Source organism: Oncorhynchus keta, chromosome 7 (assembly GCF_023373465.1).
Source record: "Oncorhynchus keta strain PuntledgeMale-10-30-2019 chromosome 7, Oket_V2, whole genome shotgun sequence".
NCBI lineage: Eukaryota > Metazoa > Chordata > Actinopteri > Salmoniformes > Salmonidae > Oncorhynchus > Oncorhynchus keta.
Genome location: NC_068427.1, coordinates 23,858,739 through 23,885,476, shown reverse-complemented (window position 1 = coordinate 23,885,476; position 26,738 = coordinate 23,858,739). Strand labels below are relative to the sequence as shown.

At 45.5% G+C, this 26,738-nt stretch overlaps 1 protein-coding gene across 1 annotated transcript in view; it reads right to left on the bottom strand.

Moving 5' to 3' along the window:
* LOC118386161 (collagen alpha-1(IV) chain-like) overlaps window positions 1-26,738 on the bottom strand; it is a 66,143-nt gene that overhangs the window by 10,489 nt on the left and 28,916 nt on the right. The window contains exons 2-32 of the mRNA XM_035773637.2: window positions 19,500-19,559; window positions 16,940-17,029; window positions 16,748-16,792; window positions 16,482-16,526; window positions 16,297-16,359; window positions 16,094-16,147; window positions 15,856-15,882; window positions 15,625-15,699; window positions 14,077-14,139; window positions 13,884-13,919; window positions 13,701-13,739; window positions 13,368-13,463; window positions 13,108-13,143; window positions 12,929-12,988; window positions 12,798-12,833; window positions 12,582-12,626; window positions 12,420-12,452; window positions 10,625-10,685; window positions 10,459-10,494; window positions 10,173-10,319; window positions 9,914-10,000; window positions 9,690-9,773; window positions 9,383-9,453; window positions 8,785-8,976; window positions 8,498-8,666; window positions 8,182-8,274; window positions 7,872-8,074; window positions 7,355-7,787; window positions 7,044-7,133; window positions 6,789-6,941; window positions 6,582-6,680 (exon numbers count right to left, since the gene is read on the bottom strand). Of these exons, the coding sequence (XP_035629530.2) occupies window positions 6,582-6,680; window positions 6,789-6,941; window positions 7,044-7,133; window positions 7,355-7,787; window positions 7,872-8,074; window positions 8,182-8,274; window positions 8,498-8,666; window positions 8,785-8,976; window positions 9,383-9,453; window positions 9,690-9,773; window positions 9,914-10,000; window positions 10,173-10,319; window positions 10,459-10,494; window positions 10,625-10,685; window positions 12,420-12,452; window positions 12,582-12,626; window positions 12,798-12,833; window positions 12,929-12,988; window positions 13,108-13,143; window positions 13,368-13,463; window positions 13,701-13,739; window positions 13,884-13,919; window positions 14,077-14,139; window positions 15,625-15,699; window positions 15,856-15,882; window positions 16,094-16,147; window positions 16,297-16,359; window positions 16,482-16,526; window positions 16,748-16,792; window positions 16,940-17,029; window positions 19,500-19,559 (2,821 nt within the window). The remainder of the gene's footprint in view (window positions 1-6,581; window positions 6,681-6,788; window positions 6,942-7,043; window positions 7,134-7,354; window positions 7,788-7,871; window positions 8,075-8,181; window positions 8,275-8,497; window positions 8,667-8,784; window positions 8,977-9,382; window positions 9,454-9,689; window positions 9,774-9,913; window positions 10,001-10,172; window positions 10,320-10,458; window positions 10,495-10,624; window positions 10,686-12,419; window positions 12,453-12,581; window positions 12,627-12,797; window positions 12,834-12,928; window positions 12,989-13,107; window positions 13,144-13,367; window positions 13,464-13,700; window positions 13,740-13,883; window positions 13,920-14,076; window positions 14,140-15,624; window positions 15,700-15,855; window positions 15,883-16,093; window positions 16,148-16,296; window positions 16,360-16,481; window positions 16,527-16,747; window positions 16,793-16,939; window positions 17,030-19,499; window positions 19,560-26,738) is intronic.

The window sequence follows — 26,738 nt, the reverse complement described above, 5'->3', positions numbered from 1 at the left end:
AGTGAGGGAAATATGAGTCTCCAGCTTCAGAGATTTTTGCAGTTCGTTCCAGTCATTGGCAGCAGAGACCTGGAAGAAAAGGCGGCCAAAGGAAGAATTGACATTGGGGGTGACAGAAAGATATACCTGCTGGAGCGCGTGCTATGGGTGGGTGCTGCTATGGGGACCAGTGAGCTGAGATAAGGCGGGGCTTTACCTAGCAGAGACTTGTAGATGACCTGGAGCCAGTGGGTTTGGCGAAGAGTATGAAGCGAGTGCCAGCCAACGAGAGCGTTCAGGTCGCAGTGGTGGGTAGTATATGGGGCTTTGGTGACAAAACGGATAGCACTGTGAAAGACTGCATCCAATTTGTTGAGTAGAGTATTGGAGGCTATTTTGTAAATTACATCGCCAAAGTCGAGGATCAGTAGGATGGTCAGTTTAACGAGGGTATGTTTGGCAGCATGAGTGAAGGATGCTTTGTTGCGAAATAAGAGGCCGATTCTAGATTTTTATTTGGGATTGGAGATGCTTAATGTGAGCCTGGAAGGAGAGTTTACGGTCTAACCAGACACCTAGGTATTTGTAGTTGTCCACATATTCTAAGTCAGAACCGTCCAGAGTAGTGATGCTGGACAGGCGGGCAGGTGCAGGCAGTGATCGGTTGAAGAGCATGCATTAGGTTAGTAACACAGTGTCCAAAGAAGGGCCAGAGGTATGCAGAATGGTGTTGTCTGCATAGAGGTGGATCAGAGAATCACCAGCAGCAAGAGAGACATCATTGATGTATACAGAAAAGAGAGTCGGCCCCGAAAATGTAACCCTGTGGCACCCCCATAGAGACTGCCAGAGGTCCGAACAACAGGCGCTCCGATTTGACACACTGAACTCTATCAGAGAAGTAGTTGGTGAACCAGGCGAGGCAATAATTTGAGAAACCAAAGCTGTTGAGTCTGCCGATAAGAATGTGGTGATTGACAGAGTCGAAAGTCTTGGCCTAGTCGATGAATACGGCTGCACAGTAATGTCTCTTATCGATGGCGGTTATGATATCGTTTAGGACCTTGAGCGTGGCTGAGGTGCACCCATGACCAGCTCTGAAACCAGGTTGCATAGCGGAGAAGGTACGGTGGTATTCGAAATGGTCGGTAATCTGTTTGTTAACTTGGCTTTCGAAGACCTTAGAAAGGCAGGCTAGGATCGATATAGGTCTGTATCAGTTTGGTTCTGGAGTGTCTCCCCCTTTGAAGAGGGGGATGACCACGGCAGCGTTCCAGTCTTTGGGGATCTCAGATGATACGAAAGAGAGGTAATAGGCTAGTAATAGTAATGGGGGTTGCAAGAAATTAAGCAGATCATTTTAGAAAGAGAAGGTCCAGATTGTCTGGCCCAGCTGATTTGTAGGGGTCCAGATTTTGCAGCTCTTTCAGAACATCAGCTATCTGGATTTGGGTGAAGGAGAAATGGGGGAGGCTTGGGCGAGTTGCTATGGGGGGTGCAGGGCTGTTGACCGGGGTTGGGGTAGCCAGGTGGAAAGCATGGCCAGCCGTAGAAAAATGCTTCTTGCAATTCTCAATTATAGTGGATTTATCGGTGGTGACAGTGTTTCCTAGCCTCAGTGCAGCTTTCCTAACTGCCTGTGTATATTGGTTCCTAACTTCCTTGAAAAGTTTCATATCACGGGGGCTATTCGATGCTAATGCAGAACGCCACAGGGTGGTTTTGTGCTGGTTAAGGGCAGTCAGGTCTGGAGAGAACCAAAGGCTATATCTGTTCCTGGTTCTATTTTTTTTTAAATGGACATGCCATGGTGAGGAAGGCACTTTTAAAGAATAACCAGGCATCCTCTACTGGCGGGATGAGAAAGGCCTACTCGCTGATGTGTTTTAGGGAGCGTTTGACAGTGATGAGGGGTGGTTGTTTGACCGCAGACCCATTATGGATGCAGGCAATGAGGCAGTGATCGCTGAGATCCTGATTGAAAACAGCAGAGGTGTATTTGGAGGGCAAGTTGGTCAGGATGATATCTATGAGGGTGCCTGTGTTTACGGATTTGGGGGTTGTACCTGGTGGGTTCATTGACAATTTGTGTGAGATTGAGGGCATCTAGCTTAGATTGTAGGATGGCCGGGGTGTTAAGCATGTCCCAGTTTAGGTCACCTAGCAGCACGAGCTCTGAAGATAGATGAGGGGCAATCAAGTCACATATGGTGTCGAGGGCACAGCTGGGGCAGAGGGTGGTCTATATCAAGCTGCAACGGTGAGAGACTTGTTTCTGGAAAGGTGGATTTTTTAAAGTAGAAGTTCAAATTGTTTGGGTACAGACCTGGATAGCCTGCAGAGTTCTGTCTTACTATCTCTGCAGTAGATTGCAACACCGCCCCCTTTGGCAGTTCTATCTTGTCAGAAAATGTTATAGTTAGGGATGAACATTTCTGGGGTTTTGGTGGTCTTCCTAAGCCAGGATTCAGATACGGCTAGGACATCCGGGTTGGCAGTGTGCTAAAGCAGTGAATATAACAAACTTAGGGAGGAGGCTTCTAATGTTAACATGCATGAAACCAAGGCTTGTAAAGTTACAGAAGTCAACAAATTAGATCATCTGGGGAATAGGAGTGGAGCTAGGCACTGCAGGGCCTGGGTTAACCTCTACATCACCAGAGGAACAGAGGAGGAGTAGGATAAGGGTACGGCTAAAGGCTATACGAACTGGTTGTCTAGTACGTTTGGAACAGAGTAAAAGGAGCAGGTTTCTGGGCGCAATAGAATAGATACAAGGCATAATGTACAGACAAATGTATGGTAGGAAGAGAGTACATTGGAGGTAAACCTAGGCATTGAGTAATGATGAGATAAATATTGTCTCTAGAGACATTTAAACAAGGTAATGTCACCGCATATGTGGGAGGTGGAACTAAATAGTTGGTTAAGGCATATTGAGCAGGGCTAGAGCCTCTAAGACAGCAATGGACAAGGCATATTGACATTAGGGAGAGGCATGTGTAGCCGAGTGATCATAGTCGTCCAGTGAGTGGCTGAGCTGGCTGGAGACACGGCGATTCAGACAGCTAGCAGGCCGGGGCTAGCATGCCGGGGATAGCAAGCTAGCAGAAGGGCCTTAGAGGGATGTTGCGACGGAGGAAAGTCTGTTTTAGCCTCCTCGTGCGTGTGTTAGACTGGTGATGAGTTGTGCCTGGTTATCTCCAGATATAATGCTTTGCATTCAGACCAAATATTTCAATTTGGGTCTCATCAGACCACATTATCTTTTGACTCTTTCTGAGTTTTCACATGCCTTTTGCAAACTCCAGGCGCGCCGTCATGCCTTTTTTTCTCAGGAGTGGCTTCCATCTGACCACTCTTCCATAAAGCCCAGATTGGTGAAGTGCTGTAGAGACTAGAGGTTGACCGATTAATCGGAATGGCCGATTTCAAGTTATAACAATCGGAAATCGTTTTTTTGGGACACCGATTTTGATGATATTTTTTTTGTTTTTGTTTACAGCTTTATTTAATCTTTATTTAACAAGGCAAGTCAGTTAAGAACACATTCTTATTTTCAATGACGGCCTAGGAACAGTGGGTTCACTGCCTCGTTCAGGGACAGAACGACAGATTTCCATCTTGTCAGGTCGGGGGATCCAATCTTGCATCCTTACAGTTAACTAGTCCAACACAATAACCACCTGCCTCTCGTGGAGACTGACTGCCAGTTACGCGAATGCAGTAAGCCAAGGGAAGTTGCTAGCTAGCATTAAAATCAATCATAATCACTAGTTAACCTCTTGAACCTATGGGGGCGCTGTGTCATTATTGGATAAAAAGACGTGCCCGTTTTAAGCGCAATATTTTGTCACGAAAAGATGCTCGACTATGCATGGAATTGACAGCCTTGGAAAGACAAAACTCTGACGTCTCCAAAACTGCAAAGATATTATCTGTGAGTGCCCCAGAACTAATGCAAAAGGCGAAACCAAGATGAAGTTTCATACAGGAAATGCCCCAGATTCTGAAGGCGCTGTGTTCCAATGTCTCCTTATATGGCTGTGAATGCACCAGGAATGAGCCTGCGCTTTCTGTCTATTCCCCGGGGTGTCTGCAGCATTGTGACGTGTTTGTAGGCATATCATTGGAAGATTGACCATAAGAGACTACATTTACCTGGTGTCCCGTCCGGTGACCTGTGTGCATAATCTGTAGGTCCATGCGCGTTCCATTTCTTCAGAAGAGAAAGTAAACTGCCACAATTTATTTTATTGTCAGATATGTGAAAAACACCTTGAGGATTGATTCTAAACATCGGTTTGCCATGTTTCTGTCGATATTATGGAGTTAATTTAGAAAAAAGTTTGCGTTTTAATGACTTTTTTTTTTTCCTTAACCAAACGTGATGAACAAAACGGAGCGATTTGTCGACAAATAATATTTTTTGTAAAAACGGAACATTTGCTATCTAACAGAGTCTCCTCATTGAAAACATCTGAAGTTCTTCAAAGGTAAATTATTTTATTTGAATTCTTTTCTGGTTTTTGTGGAAAATGTTGCATGCTGAAATAGAGGCATCCTATGCTAGGCTAATACTAATACTGTTACACAAATGCTTGTTTAGCTATGGTTCAAAAGCATATTTTGAAAATCTGAGATGACAGTGTTGTTAACAAAAGGCCAAGCTTGAGAGCAAATAGATTAATTTCATTTCATTTGTGATTTTCATGAATAGGTAACGTGGTGTTGTGCTAATGAGCTTGCGGATAGATTTACACAATCCTGGATACAGGTTTTTTTTCGTAGCTAAACGTGACGCAGAAAACGGAGCGATTTGTCCTAAACAAATAATCTTTCAGGAAAAACTGAACATTGGCTATCTGAGAGTCTCCTCATTGAAAACATCCGAAGTTCTTCAAAGGTAAATGATTTTATTTGAATGCTTTTTCTGTTTTTTGTGAAAATGTTGCCTGCTGAATGCTAACGCTAAATGATACGCTAAATGCTACGTTAGCTATCAATACTGTTACACAAATGCTTGTTTTGCAATGGTTGAGAAGCATATTTTGAAAATCTGAGATGACAGTGTTGTTAACAAAAGGCTAAGCTTGAGAGCAAATAGATTAATTTCATTTCATTTGCGATTTTCATGAATAGTTAACGTTGCGTTATGGTAATGAGCTTGAGGCTGTAGTCACGATACCGGATCCGGGAAGGCTCGACGCAAAGAAGTTAACTACACATGGTTGATGATATTACTAGATATTATCTAGCGTGTCATACGTTGCGTATAATATGACTGAGCATACAAGTATCTAAGTATCTGACTGAGCGGTGGTAGGCAGAAGCAGGCGCGTAAACATGAATTCAAACAGCACTTTCGTGTGTTTTGCCAGCAGCTCTTCGTTGTGTGTCAAGCATTGCGCTTTTTATGACTTCAAGCCTATCAACTCCCGAGATGAGGCTGGTGTAACCGAAGTGAAATGGCTAGCTAGTTAGCGCGCGCTAATAGCATTTCAAACGTTACTCGCTCTGAGCATTGGGGTGGTTGTTTCCCTTGCTCTGCATGGGTAACGCTGCTTCGATGGTGGCTGTTGTCGTTGTGTTGCTGGTTCGAGCCCAGGGAGGAGCAACCTAAAACTTCTTACCTGGGAATATTGAAGACTCATGTTAAAAGGAACCACCAGCTTTCATATGTTCTGAGCAAGGAACTTAAACGTTAGCTTTCTTACATGGCAAATATTGCACTTTTACTTTCTTCTCCAACACTGTTTTTGCATTATTTAAACCAAATTGAACATGTTTCATTATTTATTTGAGGCTAAATTGATTTTATTGATGTATTATATTCAGTTAAAAGTGTTCATTCAGTATTGTTGTAATTGTCATTATTACAAATAAATAAATAAAATAAAAATCGGCCGATTAATCGGCATAGGCTTTTTTGGTCCGGTATCGGCATTGAAAAATCATAATCTGTCGACCTCTAGTAGAGACTGCTCTAGGCAGAGTCTGGGTGGTTCCATATTTTTTCCATGGACACCACTGTGCTCTTGGAAATGTTAAACACTAAATCACACATCTATCTTGCAGCTATACTGACAGTTTATTGGACGTGGTAGTTTCTGCTCTGACATGCACTGTCAACTGTGGGACCTTATATAGACAGGTGTGTTTCTTTCTAAATCCTGTCCAAACATTTTAATTCGCCCCAGGTGGAATCAAGTTGTAGCGACATCTCAAGGATGATCAAAGGAAATTTGATGCACCTGAGCTCAATTTTGTCATAGCAAAGGGGTGTGAAAACTTATGTACATGAGATATTTCTGTATTTCATTTTTAATATATTTGCTAAAATGTCAAAAAACTAGTTTTCACTTTGTCATTATGGGATATTGTGTGTAGATGGGTAAGAAAAAAATATATTTAATCCATTTAAAATTCGGGCTGTAACACAACAAAATGTGGAATAAATCAAGGGTCATGAATTCTTTCAGAAGGCAGTGTATACTGTATATTGTGCAAGACAAATACATACTTTCAGACTAGGTAGTATACAATTTTGGACCATTCCCGATAAACCGAGGGGTGGTGCGAAGCCTACGCAGGTGACTTACCTGGCTGACCAGGTGTACCGGGCTCTCCATCCTTTCCTGGCATACCAGGTACTCCAGGCTGTCCTGGATAACCCTTCTCTCCCGTGTATCCAGGGTCACCTAATGAGAAATCACCTAAATTATCCACAGTGACGGTTTGAAAATACCATTTGAACTAATCACACAGACATACAGCGCAGTAGGATGGGCCATGTTCATGTTCTATACCTGGATCCCCGAGGTCTCCTTTCTCGCCCTTCATGTGCTCCATATCAACGTCAGTCATGTTGCCAGCAGGGCCCTGGAGACCTGGCTCTCCCCTCTCTCCTTTGGGTCCATTCTCACCGAACTCCCCCCTTGGCCCAGAGATACCAGGGTCACCTGAGAGAAAGAAATGAGTTGTGAGAGATGTAATAGTATAGTGGTGTAAAACACACTGATGGGTATTCTAGAAGTGCAGAGGCTGTAGTTCTACTGTCTCACCTCTCAGTCCTGGACTTCCAGGGTTCCCAGAAGGACCCTGATATCCTGGTGTTCCAGGTGTTCCCATGACTCCCATCTCTCCCTTGGGGCCTGGGAAACACACACATCAACAAATAAATTAAAATGGAATGGAAAAAGATCTGAGTATTGAAGGTCAGAGCTTACAAAGTATTGAAGGTCAAAGCTTCTCAATTTCACCAAATGCTCTTTCAATTCAACAGTAATCAACAAAGACTTGTCCAGTCAACAAGTGTCAATGTCCTTCAGTTACATCAGACCTCCTACACTGTTCTGAGGCATGTCAGTCTCACCTGCCCCCCCAGGGAATCCATCTCTGCCGGCGGGGCCTGGTCGTCCTGGAAACCCTTTGGAACCAGAAAGTCCAGGTAATCCTGAGTCTCCCTTCTCTCCCTGAGGGCCGGGCATGTCCAGACCAGGAGAGCCAGGCAAACCCTTATCACCCTTCACACCATCATGACCGAAGAGGCCTGACTCTCCAGGGGGTCCCATGGGTCCAGGGGCACCAGGTTCTCCTGCTCCAGGGGGTCCAGGGGGTCCTGTGCCACCATGCTGACCAGGGGGGCCGTGGTCACCTTTGATGCCCTGAGCTCCAGGTGGTCCTGTGTGTCCCTCTTGTCCGGGAATACCAGGTAGACCAAGGTTGCCTTTCTCTCCAGGGAAACCTGTCACTCCGGCAGGACCCTGAGCACCTTTAGGTCCAGGTAGACCCCTACCTGGCTCACCCTAGAGAGGACAGTAGAAGATTGGTTGGTTGTAGAGTTTGAAACAACAGGAAGTGAAGCAAAGACACACATATAAAACACCCACCTTTGGACCAGGTGTGCCTGATATTCCAGAGAAACCATCCTGTCCAGGTCTTCCAGGCTCTCCTGGCAACCCAGTGGCTCCTGGAGCTCCAGAATATCCTTTAGGTCCAGGTGGACCTGAGAATCCCATGCCAGGTGCACCTGTGTCACCTTTCTGACCTGGGAATCCTGGAATTCCTGGGTCTCCATGAGGTCCTCGGTCACCTGGGTAGGGATGGAGAAGATGTTCATGATGAGCTGTACAGGGCCATGCAGGACCATAGCCTACCACAAGCTATACCAATACATATAAACACAAAGCTGATCCTCACCTTGTAGTCCACGTATGCCAGATTCTCCTCGAGGTCCAGGGGTGCCCTGGGGTCCAGGTGAACTCACACCTTTTCCTGGTTCACCTTTCACTCCTGACACGTAGGGAGAGAGTAGATACACATGGTCATAGGCTCCTTATACCTGAATGTATGTATGTATGTATGTATGTATGTATGTATGTATGTATGTATGTATGTATGTATGTATGTATGTATGTATGTATGTATGTATGTATGTATGTATGTATGTATGTATGTATGTATGTATGTATGTATGAAGCTGCATCTATAGCTTCATCTGCAGCTGCACACCCACCTGGTTGTCCAGGGATTCCAGGTCGGCCTCCTTGGCCAGATGTACCCTTCTCTCCAGGCTCCCCCTGTCGGCCAAACCCTGGTACACCAGGAGGACCCCTCTCTCCTGGGGGTCCAGTGATCCCAGGTTCCCCATCCAGACCACGGTCCCCCTTGATGCCATCTTGGGCCTTTAGGCAGAGATCAGAGATAGAGAGGGATGAGTGACTACATCACTGCATGAGCGTAGATGCTGCAAGCTTTAAAGTGATGGCTGAAACACACGCACGCATGTGTGCACACACTTACAGGTTCTCCTTTGGGTCCGGGCAGGCCTGGTAGTCCAGCTTTCCCTGGCAGTCCATCCACACCTGGCAGTCCTCGTGTGCCCACGAAGCCAGACCCTCCTTTGTCACCCTTCAGCCCTGAAGCCACGTAGATATCGCCAGGCTCACCATGGGCTCCTGGAGCCCCGATCAACCCAGGAGTACCGTAATTGCCCTGAGGAGAGGAGACAGCAGGATCAATCAACAATCTATTTTATTAGAAAACTACTAGACAAACATACATAGCAATGACGTGTCAATATTGCACTATAAATTGTGCCTTCCTGTATTATACTTATGCTACAAAGTGTAGTCTATTCTACTCAGCCATTTACTTTATGTTCATATTCTTGTCTTTTATTATTTCTAATTGCTGTTGCATTGTCGAGAAGGTACCTGGAAGTCAGCATTTCATTTTAAATACGACTAATAAAACTTGAAATGTGTACGTCCTCTGACTACTTGTTACACACAAATAAGGATCTTGATCTTCATGGAGCTATAGTGATGCAACATTTCCACCGTAATGGTCTTCATCATGTTCTATTAGAGGAATGAGTAATGTGATGAAGATAACTCACGGGGCTTCCATCAGGCCCAGTAGGTCCAGGCAGGCCCGTGTCTCCTTTAGTGCCTGCTGCTCCAGGATATCCTACAGGAGACGAACCACACCTCTCAATCAAACACATCAACGCCATCTCATAGGAAAGAGTGTGGAGGCGGATTAATATAGGCCCTAGGGTCAGGATCTTAACCTGAGATACGGGCTGAAGATGTGGAACTCAATCTTAGCGCCAATCACTTGTTGAAATCAATGGCACCAAAAGGTTTCAATGCAGTACATGTAATCTCAATTTATGATTCATTCAATAGTGTGGGTCACCTCACCTTGCAGTCCTTTAGGCCCCTGTGGACCAGGGAGTCCAGGGGGCCCGAAGGCTTCACACTGCACACACGTGTCTCCCTGATCACCTGAAGGTACAACGCAATACAAGTTTACAGTATAGAAATAACAGGTAGGTGACGGCGTGGGATGAGATGACTTGCTAACAAAGTCAACTTCTCAACTGCACTATATGAAATGACCAAGTCTCACCATCTCCTCTCCTTACCTTTCTGTCCCAACTCCCCCTGTAGTCCTGGTGGGCCGGGGGGTCCGGGTGGTCCCTTCTCAAGGGCTGGATCACATGGCTCATCACCTATACAGAAAGCACAACACACACACATACACATACAGAGAGAGGTGGTAAAAGTGAGAGACATCTCAGGTAACACTGAGGCACTTAAAAGACTCCGGCGCTATATGTATAAATCAGCTACATGACTCCAGAATGATAAAGGTCACACTATGCATGTGTAAAATGTACCTACCAGGAGGTCCGGGAGGACCAGGGGGTCCGGCAGATCCATCTTGTCCAGGCTTTCCTGTGAGAGAGTCCCCATCTGCACCCCTGTCTCCCTTCTGACCAATCTCTCCTGGTATGCCCTTCTCTCCGGGAGGTCCTTCAATAAGACTGCCTAAGATACACCACAGAGGAGGCACACAGTGAGGTTTGAGGATGTCAACTAACACACTACATGACAGAGAGGATGTAAAATATGACCAAGTTTCAAAGAATGCACTGATCACTTGATGGGTGTGTTTTTGTTCTCTTACCTGGTGGACCAAGGTCTCCTTGAAGACCAGGGAAACCTTTCAGACAGAGGAAACATGTACAGTTGGTGGTACATAGAACCTTAGTGTGCATTCTTCTATGGATGCTGGTGTGATAACATAAACAGTGTAGATTTATAAAAGGTGGTGGTGGTGGGGTGCACTGTACCTCTTTCTCCTTGTAAGCCCGGGAGACCAGGGGGGCCGGGAGAGCCAGGAGCACTATCAACCTTAAAATCACAGAAAACAAAAATGTATACAAATATAAAATGTCCATCACCCTGCATACCAGACTCATATATTACTACACTATTTAAGAATACTGCTGATGCTCAGCACTCTGTTGGTCTCATTTCACTTTCAAAGATTGTATGGTGACATCTGGTGGTAGAAAAAGGGAATTGCACCTAAATGTACCAAAGTTAGATAGAGGTGCTGAGAGTGTTAAGCACGTTTACAGAGAAAGCGAACAGAGCAGAGCTTCCTAAACTAGGGGTTGCCTGATATGAAAATGGAAATTATTCAAATATAAAAGTTAAAATTCAATGAGACAGCACCCTTATATTGTGGGAAAGTGCCGCACTTGACCATTGCCCTTGAATCATTACCACGGTGAATGGCTAAGCCTGCAATGCTATGAAACCACACACTATTGAATATATTTTGATATTACCGGCTGCTATTGATATGGTGAAAACAATGTGTGGGGGGGGGTAGAGGAACAGAAACTCACATCAATACATTTGTAAGATAACACTGTGAAACTAAAAATTGATGCTAGCAATCAAGAGGAAACTGACTGAATGACTCAAACTCCCCACCATATGCTCTCCAAATGGACGTTAGCTGTGTGGGCCGAGACGCAGAGTGCTATAGTGACGAAAAACTGATTTCATGGGATAGAGTGGTGAGCTTTTGCAAAGATGGGGCTCCATCTATCACGGGACGGTGGGGAGGCCTCTTCACTCTAGTTATGTTCTCAACTGGCCTACCTTGAAGGCCATAAAGGTGAAATTTAAAAAATGAATGTGTCTCCCTCTACCATATGGATGCATTGTATGATACACCCACTATATGGAGATATGGGATCAGAGAATGACAATGTTCTATTTCATATTGAGTCTTGATGGTTATCGAGGGAGAGTGTTGGAAAGATTTTTCAAATTGAGAGAGGAACTGTAGTCATTCGCAATGGATGTGAAAAAATTGACTTTCTGTGTAATGACAATAAAATGTGTATCTTTGCCTATGCAACGACATACAGTATTTGGGATACTGAACGAACTGAATACAAGCATGCAGGGGAAATACAACAACAGTCTGCAGATGAGTGACAGAATCAGCTAAATCCGTTTGACGGTGATCCTGGCTCAGTTGACATGCCGGTAAGTAAAATCGAACAGCTGATCTAGCTGTCATGTGACCGAATGCTGCAGACAATAGATTCACGGGTCACTATTGAGGAGTTTTGGTACCTGACTCAAAGGGAATACGATGCCGTTTCCCCCCGAGCATTACAACTCATGGTACACTGATTCAGTGCTCTCGTCTGCATTAAAAACAAATAGCAATCCAGGTTGGATGTGACAGGAGAGATGAGGTGTGACCACGCCCCCTGACCTTGAGAAGCTCAGATGCGACATGCACATGCATACTCATCTCATTAGTGGTGGTGAGATAATTTATTTTATGTCAGACTAATATGCAATTGACTGTCATAGCCCCACCTTCAAAGTATATGATGGTGAGTTAAGAAGACAATCAGTTCCTCAGATCAGAAATACTGTTAGAATGTTTTACAATTGACTGTCATAGCCCTAATTAAAAAATTAAACATGGGCTGTTAATTACATCATTTGTTTTCACATGGGTGGGATCATGATCATTTTCAGATATCAAAATGGGGTCGTGGGCCAAACATGTTTGGGAACCACTGGTATACAGTATGCAGAGACAGTACTTACATATGCTGGAGGTCCTTTCTCTCCTTTTTCACCCTAGAACACAGAGAGATGTCCATTTTATTAGCCTCAGAACTGAAAGATAAATCAGAGATAATTTCTAATAAGCATATGACAGGTTTGTACAGGTTTTGACAGGTACAGTATAAATGGTTGCGTAGTTACCGGTGTTCCATGGTATCCAGGGCCACCAGGAAAGCCTCTCTCTCCCTGTATGACAACAGGCACATCACAATGATCAGGACAAAAACATCAAACAACTGAACTACTGAGACAAAACCCCAAGAGAGAGCGAGAGAAGGACAGTGACAGACATAATGAGAGAGAGAAATACAAGAGGGTGGTGTGAGAGACTAGGTGTATACGTGTATGACTCTATACCTTAAATCCATTGTCGCCATCTTTGCCAGGTTTTCCCTGAAATCCAAGACACAGAAACTCAGTTCTTCCATGAAAGCAAATAATGTGTTTTTTCTTCAATAAAATATTGAAATGTGATCATCTTCACTCACCCGTGGTCCTGGTGGGCCTTGTTCACCTTTGACCCCGTTTAGATGGGGAATGCAAGAACCCTGCAGACAAAAATGGAAATTACATCAATGTTACTCATAATGGCCATCAAAATATTTACTTCATGTACTGTAATGTCATTTCATGTAAGAACAAGTTGAAAAATACTAAAAACACTCACTTTGTCTCCTCTGTCTCCTGTCTCGCCTCTCTGACCCTGAAGGACAGATACAAACACCTTTAGTAAGGAGGCAGACCTACTTTCCCTTCATCCATTCATCAAACCATTCATCCATCCATCCATTGATACCCATAGATGTGTTAACAGAATGAGATGGAGGACATTCGTCAGTGACCTATGCTCCATGAAGGATTCAAGGGCTTAGGTCAAAGTAAGTCGTCATTGTCCATTATTATAATTGATGATAAAGAGCTGGGTACCGGTGGTCCAGGGAGGAAATGAGTAACGGTATTTCCTCCCGCTTCCTGTGACGGGAGTCCAGGGGGGCCAGGGGGACCACGGAGCCCTTGTGCACCCTATCAGGAGAGGGAAATACCAAGGGTACGGATCAGAAACGGCAACAAAGACAACTATATAGAGTGGAAAGGCAGAGGGCTTTGTCCTGGAAGAAGAGGTGAAGGGAGATAGGGACCAAATCTGTTCCTCAATGGTGAAGGAAGGATTTTAGAACTGTTTACAACTTATTTATTATGGCTAAATAATTGCTTATTAACTCTTTATAAAGATGTTGTGAACATTAACGTGTGTTTCACCTTGTCTCCCTTCTCACTCTGGAATGACAGCCGGTCACCCTGGAGAGAGAAGGCCAACGTCATTACTGAGACAACTTCTTGAACATCACAAATGAGAGCATTCTGATTGGATGAACAACAATATAGAGTACAATAGGTGGAAACTTTGTCATATTATTAGAAGATAATTGACAACAAGCCTACCTTTTCTCCTGGGGGGCCAGGTATGCCAGGGAAACCCTAAAGGGAAAGAGGAATATAGTCCGTGTTCTAAAGACAATATGATCCTAAATGTTAACATTCTTCACAAAAGTAGTGAGAATAAGGTATCATAGAATTGGGTATCATTTAAGTCTAAGTGATCCTGTGTTGGTCCAGTGTTAGAGTGGTCGCTCACTCTGGGTCCGTCTGATCCCTGGTTTCCTGGGGGGCCTTCGGGTCCTGAGGGGCCATTAGGTCCCTGTAGGAAAGAAAGGATGAATATTCTGTATAAGCAAGTTGTTGTCAGGCACGCGCGCACACATACAATCACAAGCACGCACACACATACAGTGCCTTCGGGAAGTACTCAGACCCCTTGACTTATTCCACATTTTGTTACGTCACAGCATTATTCTAAAATAGACTAAATAAATACAAATCCTCAGCAATCTACACACAATACCCCATTATGACAAAACGAAAACAGGTTTTTAGAAATGTTTGCATATTTATTAATTATAAAAGACAGAAATACCTTATTTACATAAGTATTCAGACCCATTGCTATGAGACTTGAAACTGAGCTCAGGTGCATCCTGTTTCCATTGATCATCCTTGCAATGTTTCTGCAACTTGGGGACCTTCAATAATGCAGAAATGTTTTGGTACCCAAGAAGACAAGTTTGGAACCACCAAGACTCTTACTAGAGCCCGCCCCCCAGCTAAACTGAGCAATCGAGGGAGAAGGCGGTCAGAGAGGTGACCAAGAACCCGGTGGTCAGTCTGACAGAGCTCCAGAGTTCCTCTGTGGAGATGGGAGGAACTTCCAGAAGGACAACACTCCACCAATCAGGCCTTTATGGTAGAGTGGCCAGACGGAAGACACTCCTCAGTAAAAGGCAAATGACAGCCAGCTTGGAGTTTGTCAAAAGGCACCTAAAGACTCTCAGACCATGAGAAACAAGATCCTCTGGTCTGATGAGACCAAGATTGAACTCTTTGTCCTGAATGCCAAGCATCACTTCTAGAGGAATCCTGGCACCATCCCTACAGTGAAGCGCGGTGGTGGCAGCATCATGCTGTGGGGATGTTTTTCAGCGGCAGGGACTGGGAGACGATTCAGGATCAAGGCAAAGATGAACAGAGCAAAGTAGAGAGAGATCCTTGATGAAAACCTGCTCCAGAGCACTCAGGACATCAGACTGGTGCGAAGGTTCGCCTTCCAACAGTACAATGAGCCTAAGCACACATCCAAGACAACCCAGGAGTGGCTTTGGGACAAGTCTCTGAATGTCCTTGAGTGGCCCAGCCAGAGCCCGGACTTGAACATGATCAAACATCTCTGGAGAGATCTGAATATAGCTGTTCAGCAACACTCCCCATCCAACCTGACAGAGCTTGAGAGCATCTGCAGAGGAAAATGGGAGAAACTCCCCAAATACAGGTGTGCCAAGCTTATAGAGTCATACTCAAGAAGACTTGATGCTGTAATTGATTGCAAAGGTGCTTCAACAAATAACTGAGTAAAGGGTCTGAATACTTATGTAAATGATATTTTAGTTTTAGATTTTTTATAAATTACCAAAAATGTATAAAATCCTGTTTTTGCTTTGTCATTATGGGCTATTGTGTGTGAATTGATAAGGGGAAAAACAATCTAATACATTTTAGATTAAGGCTGTAACTTAACAAAATGTGGAAAAGGTCAAGGGGTCTGAAAACTTTCTGAAGGCACTGTACGTACCGGTAAACCAGGTGTTCCAGGGAATCCTTTATCTCCTTTCAGTGGGATGATTCCTAAAACACCACCTGGGTCTCCCTGAGAGAGACAGACAGAGACAGGTTAGAGACTGATACACTACACACAGGGCCCATCAACAATGTTTTAGTAGATGTCTTATGATGCTTCCATACCTTTTAACACTGAAATGTACATACTTTATTTAGGATGTAAAAGTCCTCAGTTTGAACTTACTTTCATTCCCATTAGCCCAGGGATACCCTGAGGAGTGAGATAGAGTTGTAAATCTCGCCCGATTGAATGATAAACACATTTTATTAAGAGCTTATTATAACATCTTTCAGTCTAGTGCCTTTTATTCTGTTCATTGATTTAGGTCTAGTATGAAATACTGGTCTAAGGTGAAGTCTGTGGCAGCGTTGAAGTAAACACTGTGACCATGTTGGTAATGTTGATGGGGCAGAGCGCTTACAGGAGGACCCTGTAGACCAGGGAACCCAGGCTGTCCATCTGTCCCTCGATCTCCCTGGAACACAGACAAGAGACATCAGTTCACACTGAAGACAGGGTTGAGACAGCATGGTTAGGTAGAAGTGCATAAATAACAGGAATTATTAAGTCAGTTCCTACACAGGTGTGTAACAGCAGAGAGTTGATACCAAACAAATGACTCACCTTTGTTCCGTTGCACCCTGGGATACCTGACGATCCAGGAGGGCCGTCTTGTCCGGGGATACCCTGTGGGGGAGAGGCAGGACACACAAGGACAGGTAAGACATTTGTGAGGTAGGACACATGGCCTAAACAGTCAAAACTACTTGCATGTGAAGTTATGGTTTACAGGAATTAACAGAACGTACCGGTAGCCCTGGATTTCCTGGGAAGCCTGACAAACCATTAGATCCCTGCAAGACACCACAACACAGTATTTATATTTGAGCCATTTAGCAGATTACTTTGAATACAAGTAATTGCATTCCAATAAGAAGGTAGAATCACATAAATGCAGTAATATGAAGTTATACGCTGTTCAAGGTAGTCCAGGCAAAAGCCAAAATGCTGTAAGAAAGTAAAAACTGGTTTCCAGACAAGGAGAGGTCTGCTTTGATAGCGTTATTGTACTTACACGTGTTCCTTTCATTCCAGGAGTTCCAGACTCGCCATATTCTCCCTGGGAAGAGACAAGTGACATGGATGTGACATTAAGACAACATAGAAGTGACATAACACATAGTAAATCACATTATACTGTCCCAAGTAAGGTCTCCTGGTGGGTTGGGGAAACTCTGAAGGGGTGTGGTCTGGAGCTGACACTCACCTTAGGGCCCATCGGCCCGGCGGGCCCCTCGTTGCCCTGCATACCCGGGAACCCCATGTTGCCTTGGAGACCAGGAAACCCCCGCTCACCCTACAGGACACACAAAGCAGGTTGAACAGATTAGAATTAAGTTAACCGTATAGATGCTGATCTATGTTTTTCAGAATCATGGTTGAGTTTAGGGTTTAAGTAAGGTAAGCTGATCCTAGATCTGTGCCTACAGGCAAGTGGGGTTAAACAAATTATGATTAGAAAAATATATGAAGGGGATTGATGAGACAGCAGCAGCTTGTGATTGCTTCATGTGTTCCTTCTATCTGCCACTAGATGAAGCTACTGTTCTTTCACGGGGCCATGTAGTCTGCCCTCACCCATTGAACACTGAACAAAAATATAAACGCAACATGTAAAGCGTTGGTCCCATGTTTCATGAGCTGAAATAAAAGATCCCTGAAATGATCCATACACACCAAAAGCTTTTATCATCACACAACGCCACAGATATCTCAAGTTTTGATGGCGCGTGCAATTGGAATGCTGACTGCGGGAATGTCCACCAGAGCTGTTGCTAGATAAATTAAATGTTCATTTCTCTACTATAAGCCGCTTCCAACGTCCTTTTAGATTATTTAGCAGTACGCCCAACCGGCCTTACAACCGCAGACCATGGGTGTATAGCGTCATGCGGGCGAGCAGTTTGCTGATGTCAACGCTATGAACACAGTGCACCATGGTGGCAGTAGGGTTTATGGTATGGACAGGCATACGCTACGAACACCAAACACAATGGCATTTTATCAACGGCAATTTGAATGCAGAGCAATACCGTGACGAGATCCCATTGTCGTGCCATTCGTCCTCTGCCATCACCTTGTGTTTCAGCATGGCAATGCATGGCCCCATGTTGCAAGGATATGTACACAATTCCTGGAAGCTGAAAATGTCCCAGTTCTTCCATGGCCTGTATAGTCACCAGATTTGCCACCCATTGAGCATGTTAAGGATGCTCTGGATCGACGTGTATGACATTGTGTTCCAGTTCCCGCCAATAACCAGCAACTTCGCACAGCCATTTACGAGGAGTGGGACAACATTACACAGGCTACAATCAACAGCCTGATCAACTCTATGTGAAGGAGATTTGCCTCATGCACGGCACATGTTAGTCACATGAGGTAGTGACTGGTTTTAGGATCCACGCCCCTACCTATTTTTTAAGGTATCTGTGACTAACAGATCTGTATTCACAGTCATATGAAATCCATAGATTAGGGCCTCATTAATTTATTTTAATTGATTTATTTCCTTATATGAATTGTAACAGTATAATCTTTTAAATTGTTGCATATATATGTTTGTTAAAAGTACATTTTCTGCTGCCAAGAGTGAGAGAGAGGGATCTAGAGGAGGTGGGTGAGGAGTGGAAAAGCAGTGTTTTTTGGAGCCCTTTTTTCTGTGTGTGTTTCTGACTGTCTTACTCTCTTGACCTCCTGCCTTTCTCTTTCCATCCCCTTCCCATATCCCTCAATTTCTAAAGCTCACACGGGGTTTGAAGTTGAACATTAAATTATGGGCCATGAGAACCAGGACACGGGCCAATCGCCAAGGGAAGAGAACTCCGATCGTGGGCGGCAGGAAGTCACATCATCACAGCGAAACTATGCAGGGAGAATTAAAACAGCGGTTGGTTTGCCAGGCTTCAACACCTTTCAACAGACAGACAGACATGAGGTATGACTTCACCAGGCGCAGTCTGTCAGACAGTCAGTAAAGGCCTGGGTCCAGAGAACACACAGCTCCTCTGTGGTATGTCTGTGTGGCTACTGTTTCTAAAACAGGGAGTCATCTTGAGAGCTTAAGGCTACACATGCAGGGTAGATAAGACACTGTTGCTAGGCTCTAATGTGAGTCAATACATGCAGTAACAGCTACATAATAGTTTTTTTTGAATCCCTGAGAGGGTGGAGATGGAACTGAGTGTGTCATTGTTACTTTGAGATAAGACAGGCAGTGTGCAGACTTTGTCTTCAAGTGTCTTAGAAACTTCTAACCACAATTTTAAACCACTGATTGCTGGATGTACTGTAACAGTGTGATACTCTTTCAAAAGTGAGTGGGAGATTGTTCGGTCCGGTGGGAATGCGGCCTCAACCCAGCTGTGTGTCTGGACATGCTCTAATTCTGCCTGATTCCTGCTCCGTGTCGGTCTTCCGTTTCGCCGTTTTCCACCAAGGACTAGACTGACCTGCCTCGACTCATACTATTCCTAACATAGTAAATGTACAGCTGTGACACACAAATTGGTATAATATGCTACGTTTGGTATGGTTACATAAGGCATGAGGTTGCTTACGCCAAAAACTAAAGGAATTAAGTAGGTCGGGAGGATGGTGGCCTATGACATGGGGAGAACGCAAACATCTAGGAACCCAAAAAATTGCATGTTGAACGATAGATTTGCACCTTGTCAGCTCAGGGGTTTGAACTTGCAACCTTCCAGTTACTAGTCCAACACTCTAACCACTAGGCTACCCTGCCAAGTGATGGACAGAATGCTTACCTTTTCTCCTTTTACTCCACTGCAGTCACATTTTCCACCGCACGATGACCCAGAACACCCCTACAGAGAGAGAGAGGAATTAACAATCAATCTACTTTACAGTCAACGGCATTAGTGATCAATAGACTGAGACCATTTTACACCACTAGAGGGAAACATAATCCCCCCAGCTGATCACCCCAAGTTTTCCAATGCCCTCTGCTTTATTTTACAGCATTTAGCTCTCCTGCCAGTGGGAACACTGACACTAACATAAACACACACACACACACACAACATAAACCAGAATCATTCATTTGATCAGATCAAATGATAAGAAAGGCTATAGTGGTGGTAACTGTTGCCATTTGCTTTGCAGCTTCAACAGAACTCTGCAGGCTTACTATCCAGGTCGGTACCCGAACAATTTGAACTTCTACTTTTAAAAATCCACCTCTCTAAAAACAAGTCTCTCACCGTTGCCGCCTGCTATAGGCCACTCTCTGCCCCCAGCTGTGCTCTGGACACCATATGTGAACTGATTGCCCCCCATCTATCTTCAGGCGAGCAGGCCTTTCTAATTCTGGTTATTTTTTTAAATGCCTTCCTAACCATCTTAAATAAGCATGCCCCATTCAAGAAATTTAGAACCAGGAACAGATATAGCCCTTGGTTCTCCCCAGACCTGACTGCCCTTAACCAACACAAAAACATCCTATGGCGTTCTGCAGTAGCATCGAACAGCCCCCGTGATATGCAGCTGTTCAGGGAAGTTAGAAAACATTTGTGCAGCAGGGTAGCCTAGTGGTTAGAGCGTTGGACTAGTAACCGGAAGGTTGCAAGTTCAAACCTCCGAGCCGACATGGTACAAATCTGTCGTTCTGCCCCAGTTTAACCCACTGTTCCTCAGCTGTTATTGAAAATAAGAATTTGTTCTTAACTGACTTGCCTGGTTAAATAAAGGTAAAATTTAAAAAACACACAGGCAGTTAGAAAAGCCAAGGCTAGCTTTTTCAAGCAGAAATTTGCTTCCTGCAACACAAACTCAAAAAAGTTCTGGGACACTGTAAAGTCCATGGAGAAGAAGAACACCTCCTCCCAGCTGCCCACTGCACTGAAGATAGGAAACACTGTCACCACTGAGAAATCCACTATAATTGAGAATTTCAATAAGCATTTTTCTACGGCTGGCCATGCTTTCCACCTGGCTACTCCTACCCCGGTCAACAGCACTGCACCCCCCACAGCAACTCGCCCAAGCCTTCCCCATTTCTCCTTCCATCCTCCCAAATCCAGTCAGCTGATGTTCTGAAAGAGCTGCAAAATCTGAACCCCTACAAATCAGCCGGGCTAGTCAATCTGGACCCTTTCTTTCTAAAATTATCTGCCGAAATTGTTGCCACCCCTATTACTAGCCTGTTCAACCTCTCTTTCGTGTCGTTTGAGATTCCCAAAGATTGGAAAGCAGCTGCGGTCATCCCCCTCTTCAAAGGGGGGGGACACTCTTGACCCAAACTGCTACAGACCTATATCTATCCTACCCTGCCTTTCCAATGTCTTCGAAAGCCAAGTCAACAAACAGATTACCGACCATTTCGAATCTCACCATACCTTCTCCGCTATGCAATCTGGTTTCAGAGCTGGTCATGGGTGCACCTCAGCCACGCTCAAGGTCCTAAAGAACATCTTAACCACCATCGATAAGAAACATTACTGTGCAGCCGTATTCATTGATCTGGCCAAGACTTTCGACTCTGTCAATCACCACATCCTCATCGACAGCCTTGGTTTCTCAAATGATTGCCTCGCCTGGTTCACCAACTACTTCTCTGATAGAGTTCAGTGTGTCAAATTGGAGGGTCTGCTGTCCGGACCTCTGGCAGTCTCTATGGGGGTGCCACAGGGTTCAATTCTTGGACCGTCTGTCCAACATCACTACTCTGGACGGCTCTGGATTAGAATATGTGGACAACTACAAATACCTAGGTGTCTGGTTAGACTGTAAACACTCCTTCCAGACCCACATCAAACATCTCCAATCCAAAATTAAATCTAGAATTGGCTTCCTATTTCGCAACAAAGCATCCTTCACTCATGCTGCCAAGCATACCCTTGTAAAACTGTCCATCCTACCAATCCTCGACTTCGGCGATGTCATTTACAAAATAGCCTCCAATAGCCTACTCAACAAATTGGATGCAGTCTATCACAGTGCAATCCATTTTGTCACCAAAGCCCCATATACTACCCACCATTGCGACCTGTACGCTCTCGTTGGCTTGCCCTCGCTTCATACTCGTCACCAAACCCACTGGCTCCATGTCATCTACAAGACCCTGCTAGGTAAAGTCCCCCCTTATCTTAGCTCGCTGGTCACCATAGCATCACCCACCTGTAGCACGCGCTCCAGCAGGTATATCTCTCTGGTTACCCCCAAAACCAATTCTTTCTTTGGTTGCGTCTCCTTCCAGTTCTCTGCTGCCAATGACTGGAACGAACTACAAAAATCTCTGAAACTGGAAACACTTATCTCCCTCACTAGCTTTAAGCACCAACTGTCAGAGCAGCTCACAGATTACTGCACCTGTACATAGCCCTCCTATAATTTAGCCCAAACAACTACCTCTTTCCCTACAGTATTTCTTTTATATATTTATTTATTTTGCTCCTTTGCACCCCATTATTTCTACTTTCTTCCACTGCAAATCTACCATTCCAGTGTTTTACTTGCTATATTGTATTTACTTCGCCACCATGGCCTTTTTTTGCCTTTAATTCCCTTATCTCACCTCATTTGCTCACATTGTATATAGACTTGTTTCTACTGTATTATTGACTGTATGTTTGTTTTACTCCATGTGTAACTCTGTGTTGTTGTATGTGTCAAACTGCTTTACTTTATCTTGGCCAGGTCGCAATTGTAAATGAGAACTTGTTCTCAACTTGCCTACCTGGTTAAATAAAGGTGAAATAAATAAATTAAAATTATCCACCTGTTCCTTCACTCACGTTTGAGGCGTGCTGCCAGAGACCTGTCAGGCAGAGCAGGCTGGAGTATATCTACTGAGGACTAACACTGAGGACAGGGCTAAGGAGCTCACCGCCATGTGAGTGACACTCCCAAGAAGCACACACACACATACACGTGTGACTAACCCTAAGTAACCCCTACAGAGCACAGTCGTAGAACCCCAAACATACAGTACACACATACATACAAGGGGCTCCAGAGTGGCACAGCGGTCTAAGATACTACATCTCAGTGCAAGATGCATCACTACAGTCCCTGGTTTGAATCCAGGCTGTGTCTCATCCGGCCATGATTGGGAGTCCCATAGGGAGGCACACAATTGGACCCAGCGTCGTCCGGGTTTGGCCGGGGGAGGCCATCATTGTAAATAAGAATTTGTTCTTAACTGACTTGCCTAGTTAAATAAAGGTTAAATAAATAAAAATATAGAAACATACATACAAACATATAGTACAGACATTCAAACATACAGTACACACATATAAACATCTCCATCATCTACCCTCACTTCCTTTCACAATTCCCCGTTCACCCCCCACTCTCACACACACACACACACACACACACACACACACACACACACACACACACACACACACACACACACACACACACACACACACACACACACACACACACAGCCTTCGCTCCAACTCAAGTCCAGGCTAAGTGGATCAATGTGTACTTGCTGATCTGAGAACCCTGGTAAACATGGGTATCAGTCACCCTCTAAAACTCAAACCAGATTGGATCTCCATCCTGCTATCTTCATCGTCACTTCAGGCCCCACCTGCATTCACTGTACATGTGTGGCCTGCAGCAAGTCAACCTCTCTTCTTCATACAATCTCTCTCTTTCGCCACTTCTTTCTTGCTCTTTCTCTTTTCCTCACTCTGTAACAGTGTTGCTTCCGTCCCTCTCCTTGCTCACACCTGGATTTGAACCACGGACCCTCTGAACACATCGACAACAGTCACCCACAAAGAGTTGTCACCTATCGCTCCACAAAACCGCAGCCCGTGCAAAGCAATGGAAACACCGATTAAAACGTAACTAGCTTGCACCGCTAACTAGCTAGCCATTTTACACCAGTTACCTAACTTTCCTATTGTTTTTATAGAGATTTGACTAGATGTCCTTATTATGTGCTGGAGGAATAGTCAATTAACATGGTAGAGTGAGTGCCTGCCTTGCGAGAGCAAGATTACTGACTGTATGAACCATCTATGTACATGTTACTTGTTATGGTAAAATCTTCTAGCTCACACCAGTATGGCTTCAGATGTACGTACATACTGGTCATTATTTTGACAAATCCCCATGATTGTTAGATACTGTAAGCCAAGAAGAGTTGAAACTGACATTTGTGACATTCACAAAATGTAACTGATTTCAGTGATCAATGTCCATGTGTTGTTCTCTCCGTTTCCCTCCGCCTCCAATGCTCTCTCTTTTCTGTTTGTTCTGTCTCCCTCCCCATCTCCTTCCCTCCGCCTCCAACGCTCTCTCTTTTCTGTTTGTTCTGTCTCCCTCCCCATCTCCTTCCCTCTGCCTCCAATGCTCTCTCTTTTCTGTTTGTTCTGTCTCCCTCCCCATCTCCTTCCCTCCGCCTCCAACGCTCTCTCTTTTCTGTTTGTTCTGTCTCCCTCCCCATCTCCTTCCCTCCGCCTCCAATGCTCTCTCTTTTCTGTTTGTTCTGTCTCCCTCCCCATCTCCTTCCCTCTGCCTCCAATGCTCTCTCTTTTCTGTTTGTTCTGTCTCCCTCCCCATCTCCTTCCCTCCGCCTCCAATGCTCTCTCTTTTCTGTTTGTTCTGTCTCCCTCCCCATCTCCTTCCCTCTGCCTCCAATGCTCTCTCTTTTCTGTTTGTTCTGTCTCCCTCCCCATCTCCTTCCCTCCGCCTCCAACGCTCTCTCTTTTCTGTTTGTTCTGTCTCCCTCCCCATCTCCTTCCCTCTGCCTCCAATGCTCTCTCTTTTCTGTTTGTTCTGTCTCCTCCCCATCTCCTTCCCTCCGCCTCCAATGCTCTCTCTTTTCTGTTTGTTCTGTCTCCCTCCCCATCTCCTTCCCTCCGCCTCCAACGCTCTCTCTTTTCTGTTTGTTCTGTCTCCCTCCCCATCTCCTTCCCTCCGCCTCCAATGCTCTCTCTTTTCTGTTTGTTCTGTCTCCCTCCCCATCTCCTTCCCTCCGCCTCCAACGCTCTCTCTTTTCTGTTTGTTCTGTCTCCCTCCCCATCTCCTTCCCTCCGCCTCCAACGCTCTCTCTTTTCTGTTTGTTCTGTCTCCCTCCCCATCTCCTTCCCTCCGCCTCCAACGCTCTCTCTTTTCTGTTTGTTCTGTCTCCCTCCCCATCTCCTTCCCTCCGCCTCCAATGCTCTCTCTTTTCTGTTTGTTCTGTCTCCCTCCCCATCTCCTTCCCTCCGCCTCCAACGCTCTCTCTTTTCTGTTTGTTCTGTCTCCCTCCCCATCTCCTTCCCTCCGCCTCCAACGCTCTCTCTTTTCTGTTTGTTCTGTCTCCCTCCCCATCTCCTTCCCTCCGCCTCCAACGCTCTCTCTTTTCTGTTTGTTCTGTCTCCCTCCCCATCTCCTTCCCTCCGCCTCCAACGCTCTCTCTTTTCTGTTTGTTCTGTCTCCCTCCCCATCTCCTTCCCTCCGCCTCCAACGCTCTCTCTTTTCTGTTTGTTCTGTCTCCCTCCCCATCTCCTTCCCTCCGCCTCCAACGCTCTCTCTTTTCTGTTTGTTCTGTCTCCTCCCCATCTCCTTCCCTCCGCCTCCAACGCTCTCTCTTTTCTGTTTGTTCTGTCTCCCTCCCCATCTCCTTCCCTCCGCCTCCAACGCTCTCTCTTTTCTGTTTGTTCTGTCTCCCTCCCCATCTCCTTCCCTCCGCCTCCAACGCTCTCTCTTTTCTGTTTGTTCTGTCTCCCTCCCCATCTCCTTCCCTCCGCCTCCAATGCTCTCTCTTTTCTGTTTGTTCTGTCTCCCTCCCCATCTCCTTCCCTCCGCCTCCAACGCTCTCTCTTTTCTGTTTGTTCTGTCTCCCTCCCCATCTCCTTCCCTCCGCCTCCAACGCTCTCTCTTTTCTGTTTGTTCTGTCTCCCTCCCCATCTCCTTCCCTCCGCCTCCAACGCTCTCTCTTTTCTGTTTGTTCTGTCTCCCTCCCCATCTCCTTCCCTCCGCCTCCAACGCTCTCTCTTTTCTGTTTGTTCTGTCTCCCTCCCCATCTCCTTCCCTCCGCCTCCAACGCTCTCTCTTTTCTGTTTGTTCTGTCTCCCTCCCCATCTCCTTCCCTCCGCCTCCAACGCTCTCTCTTTTCTGTTTGTTCTGTCTCCCTCCCCATCTCCTTCCCTCCGCCTCCAACGCTCTCTCTTTTCTGTTTGTTCTGTCTCCCTCCCCATCTCCTTCCCTCCGCCTCCAACGCTCTCTCTTTTCTGTTTGTTCTGTCTCCCTCCCCATCTCCTTCCCTCCGCCTCCAACGCCTCTCTTTTCTGTTTGTTCTGTCTCCCTCCCCATCTCCTTCCCTCCGCCTCCAACGCTCTCTCTCTTTTCTGTTTGTTCTGTCTCCCTCCCCATCTCCTTCCCTCCGCCTCCAACGTTCTCTTCTTTCTGTTTGTTCTGTCTCCCTCCCCATCTCCTTCCCTCCGCCTCCAACGAACTCTTTCTGTTTGTTCTGTCTCCCTCCCCATCTCCTCCCTCCGCCTCCAACGCGTGTCTTTTCTGTTTGTTCTGTCTCCTCCCCATCTCCTTCCCTTCTCCACTCTCTCTTTTCTGTTTGTTCTGTCTCCCTCCCCATCTCCTTCCCTCCGCCTCCAATGCTCTCTCTTTTCTGTTTGTTCTGTCTCCCTCCCCATCTCCTTCCCTCTGCCTCCAATGCACCTCTTTTCTGTTTGTTCTGTCTCCCTCCCCATCTCCTTCCCTCCGCCTCCAATGCTTCTCTAGTTTCTGTTTGTTCTGTCTCCCTCCCCATCTCCTTCCCTCTGCCTCCAATGCTCTCTTTTCTGTTTGTTCTGTCTCCCTCCCCATCTCCTTCCCTCCGCCTCCAACGCTCTTCTTTTCTGTTTGTTCTGTCTCCCTCCCCATCTCCTTCCCTCTGCCTCCAATCTCTCTTTTCTGTTTGTTCTGTCTAATAACATCTCCTTCCCTCCGCCTCCAATGCATCTCTCTTTTCTGTTTGTTCTGTCTCCCTCCCCATCTCCTTCCCTCTGCCTCCAATGCTCTCTCTTTTCTGTTTGTTC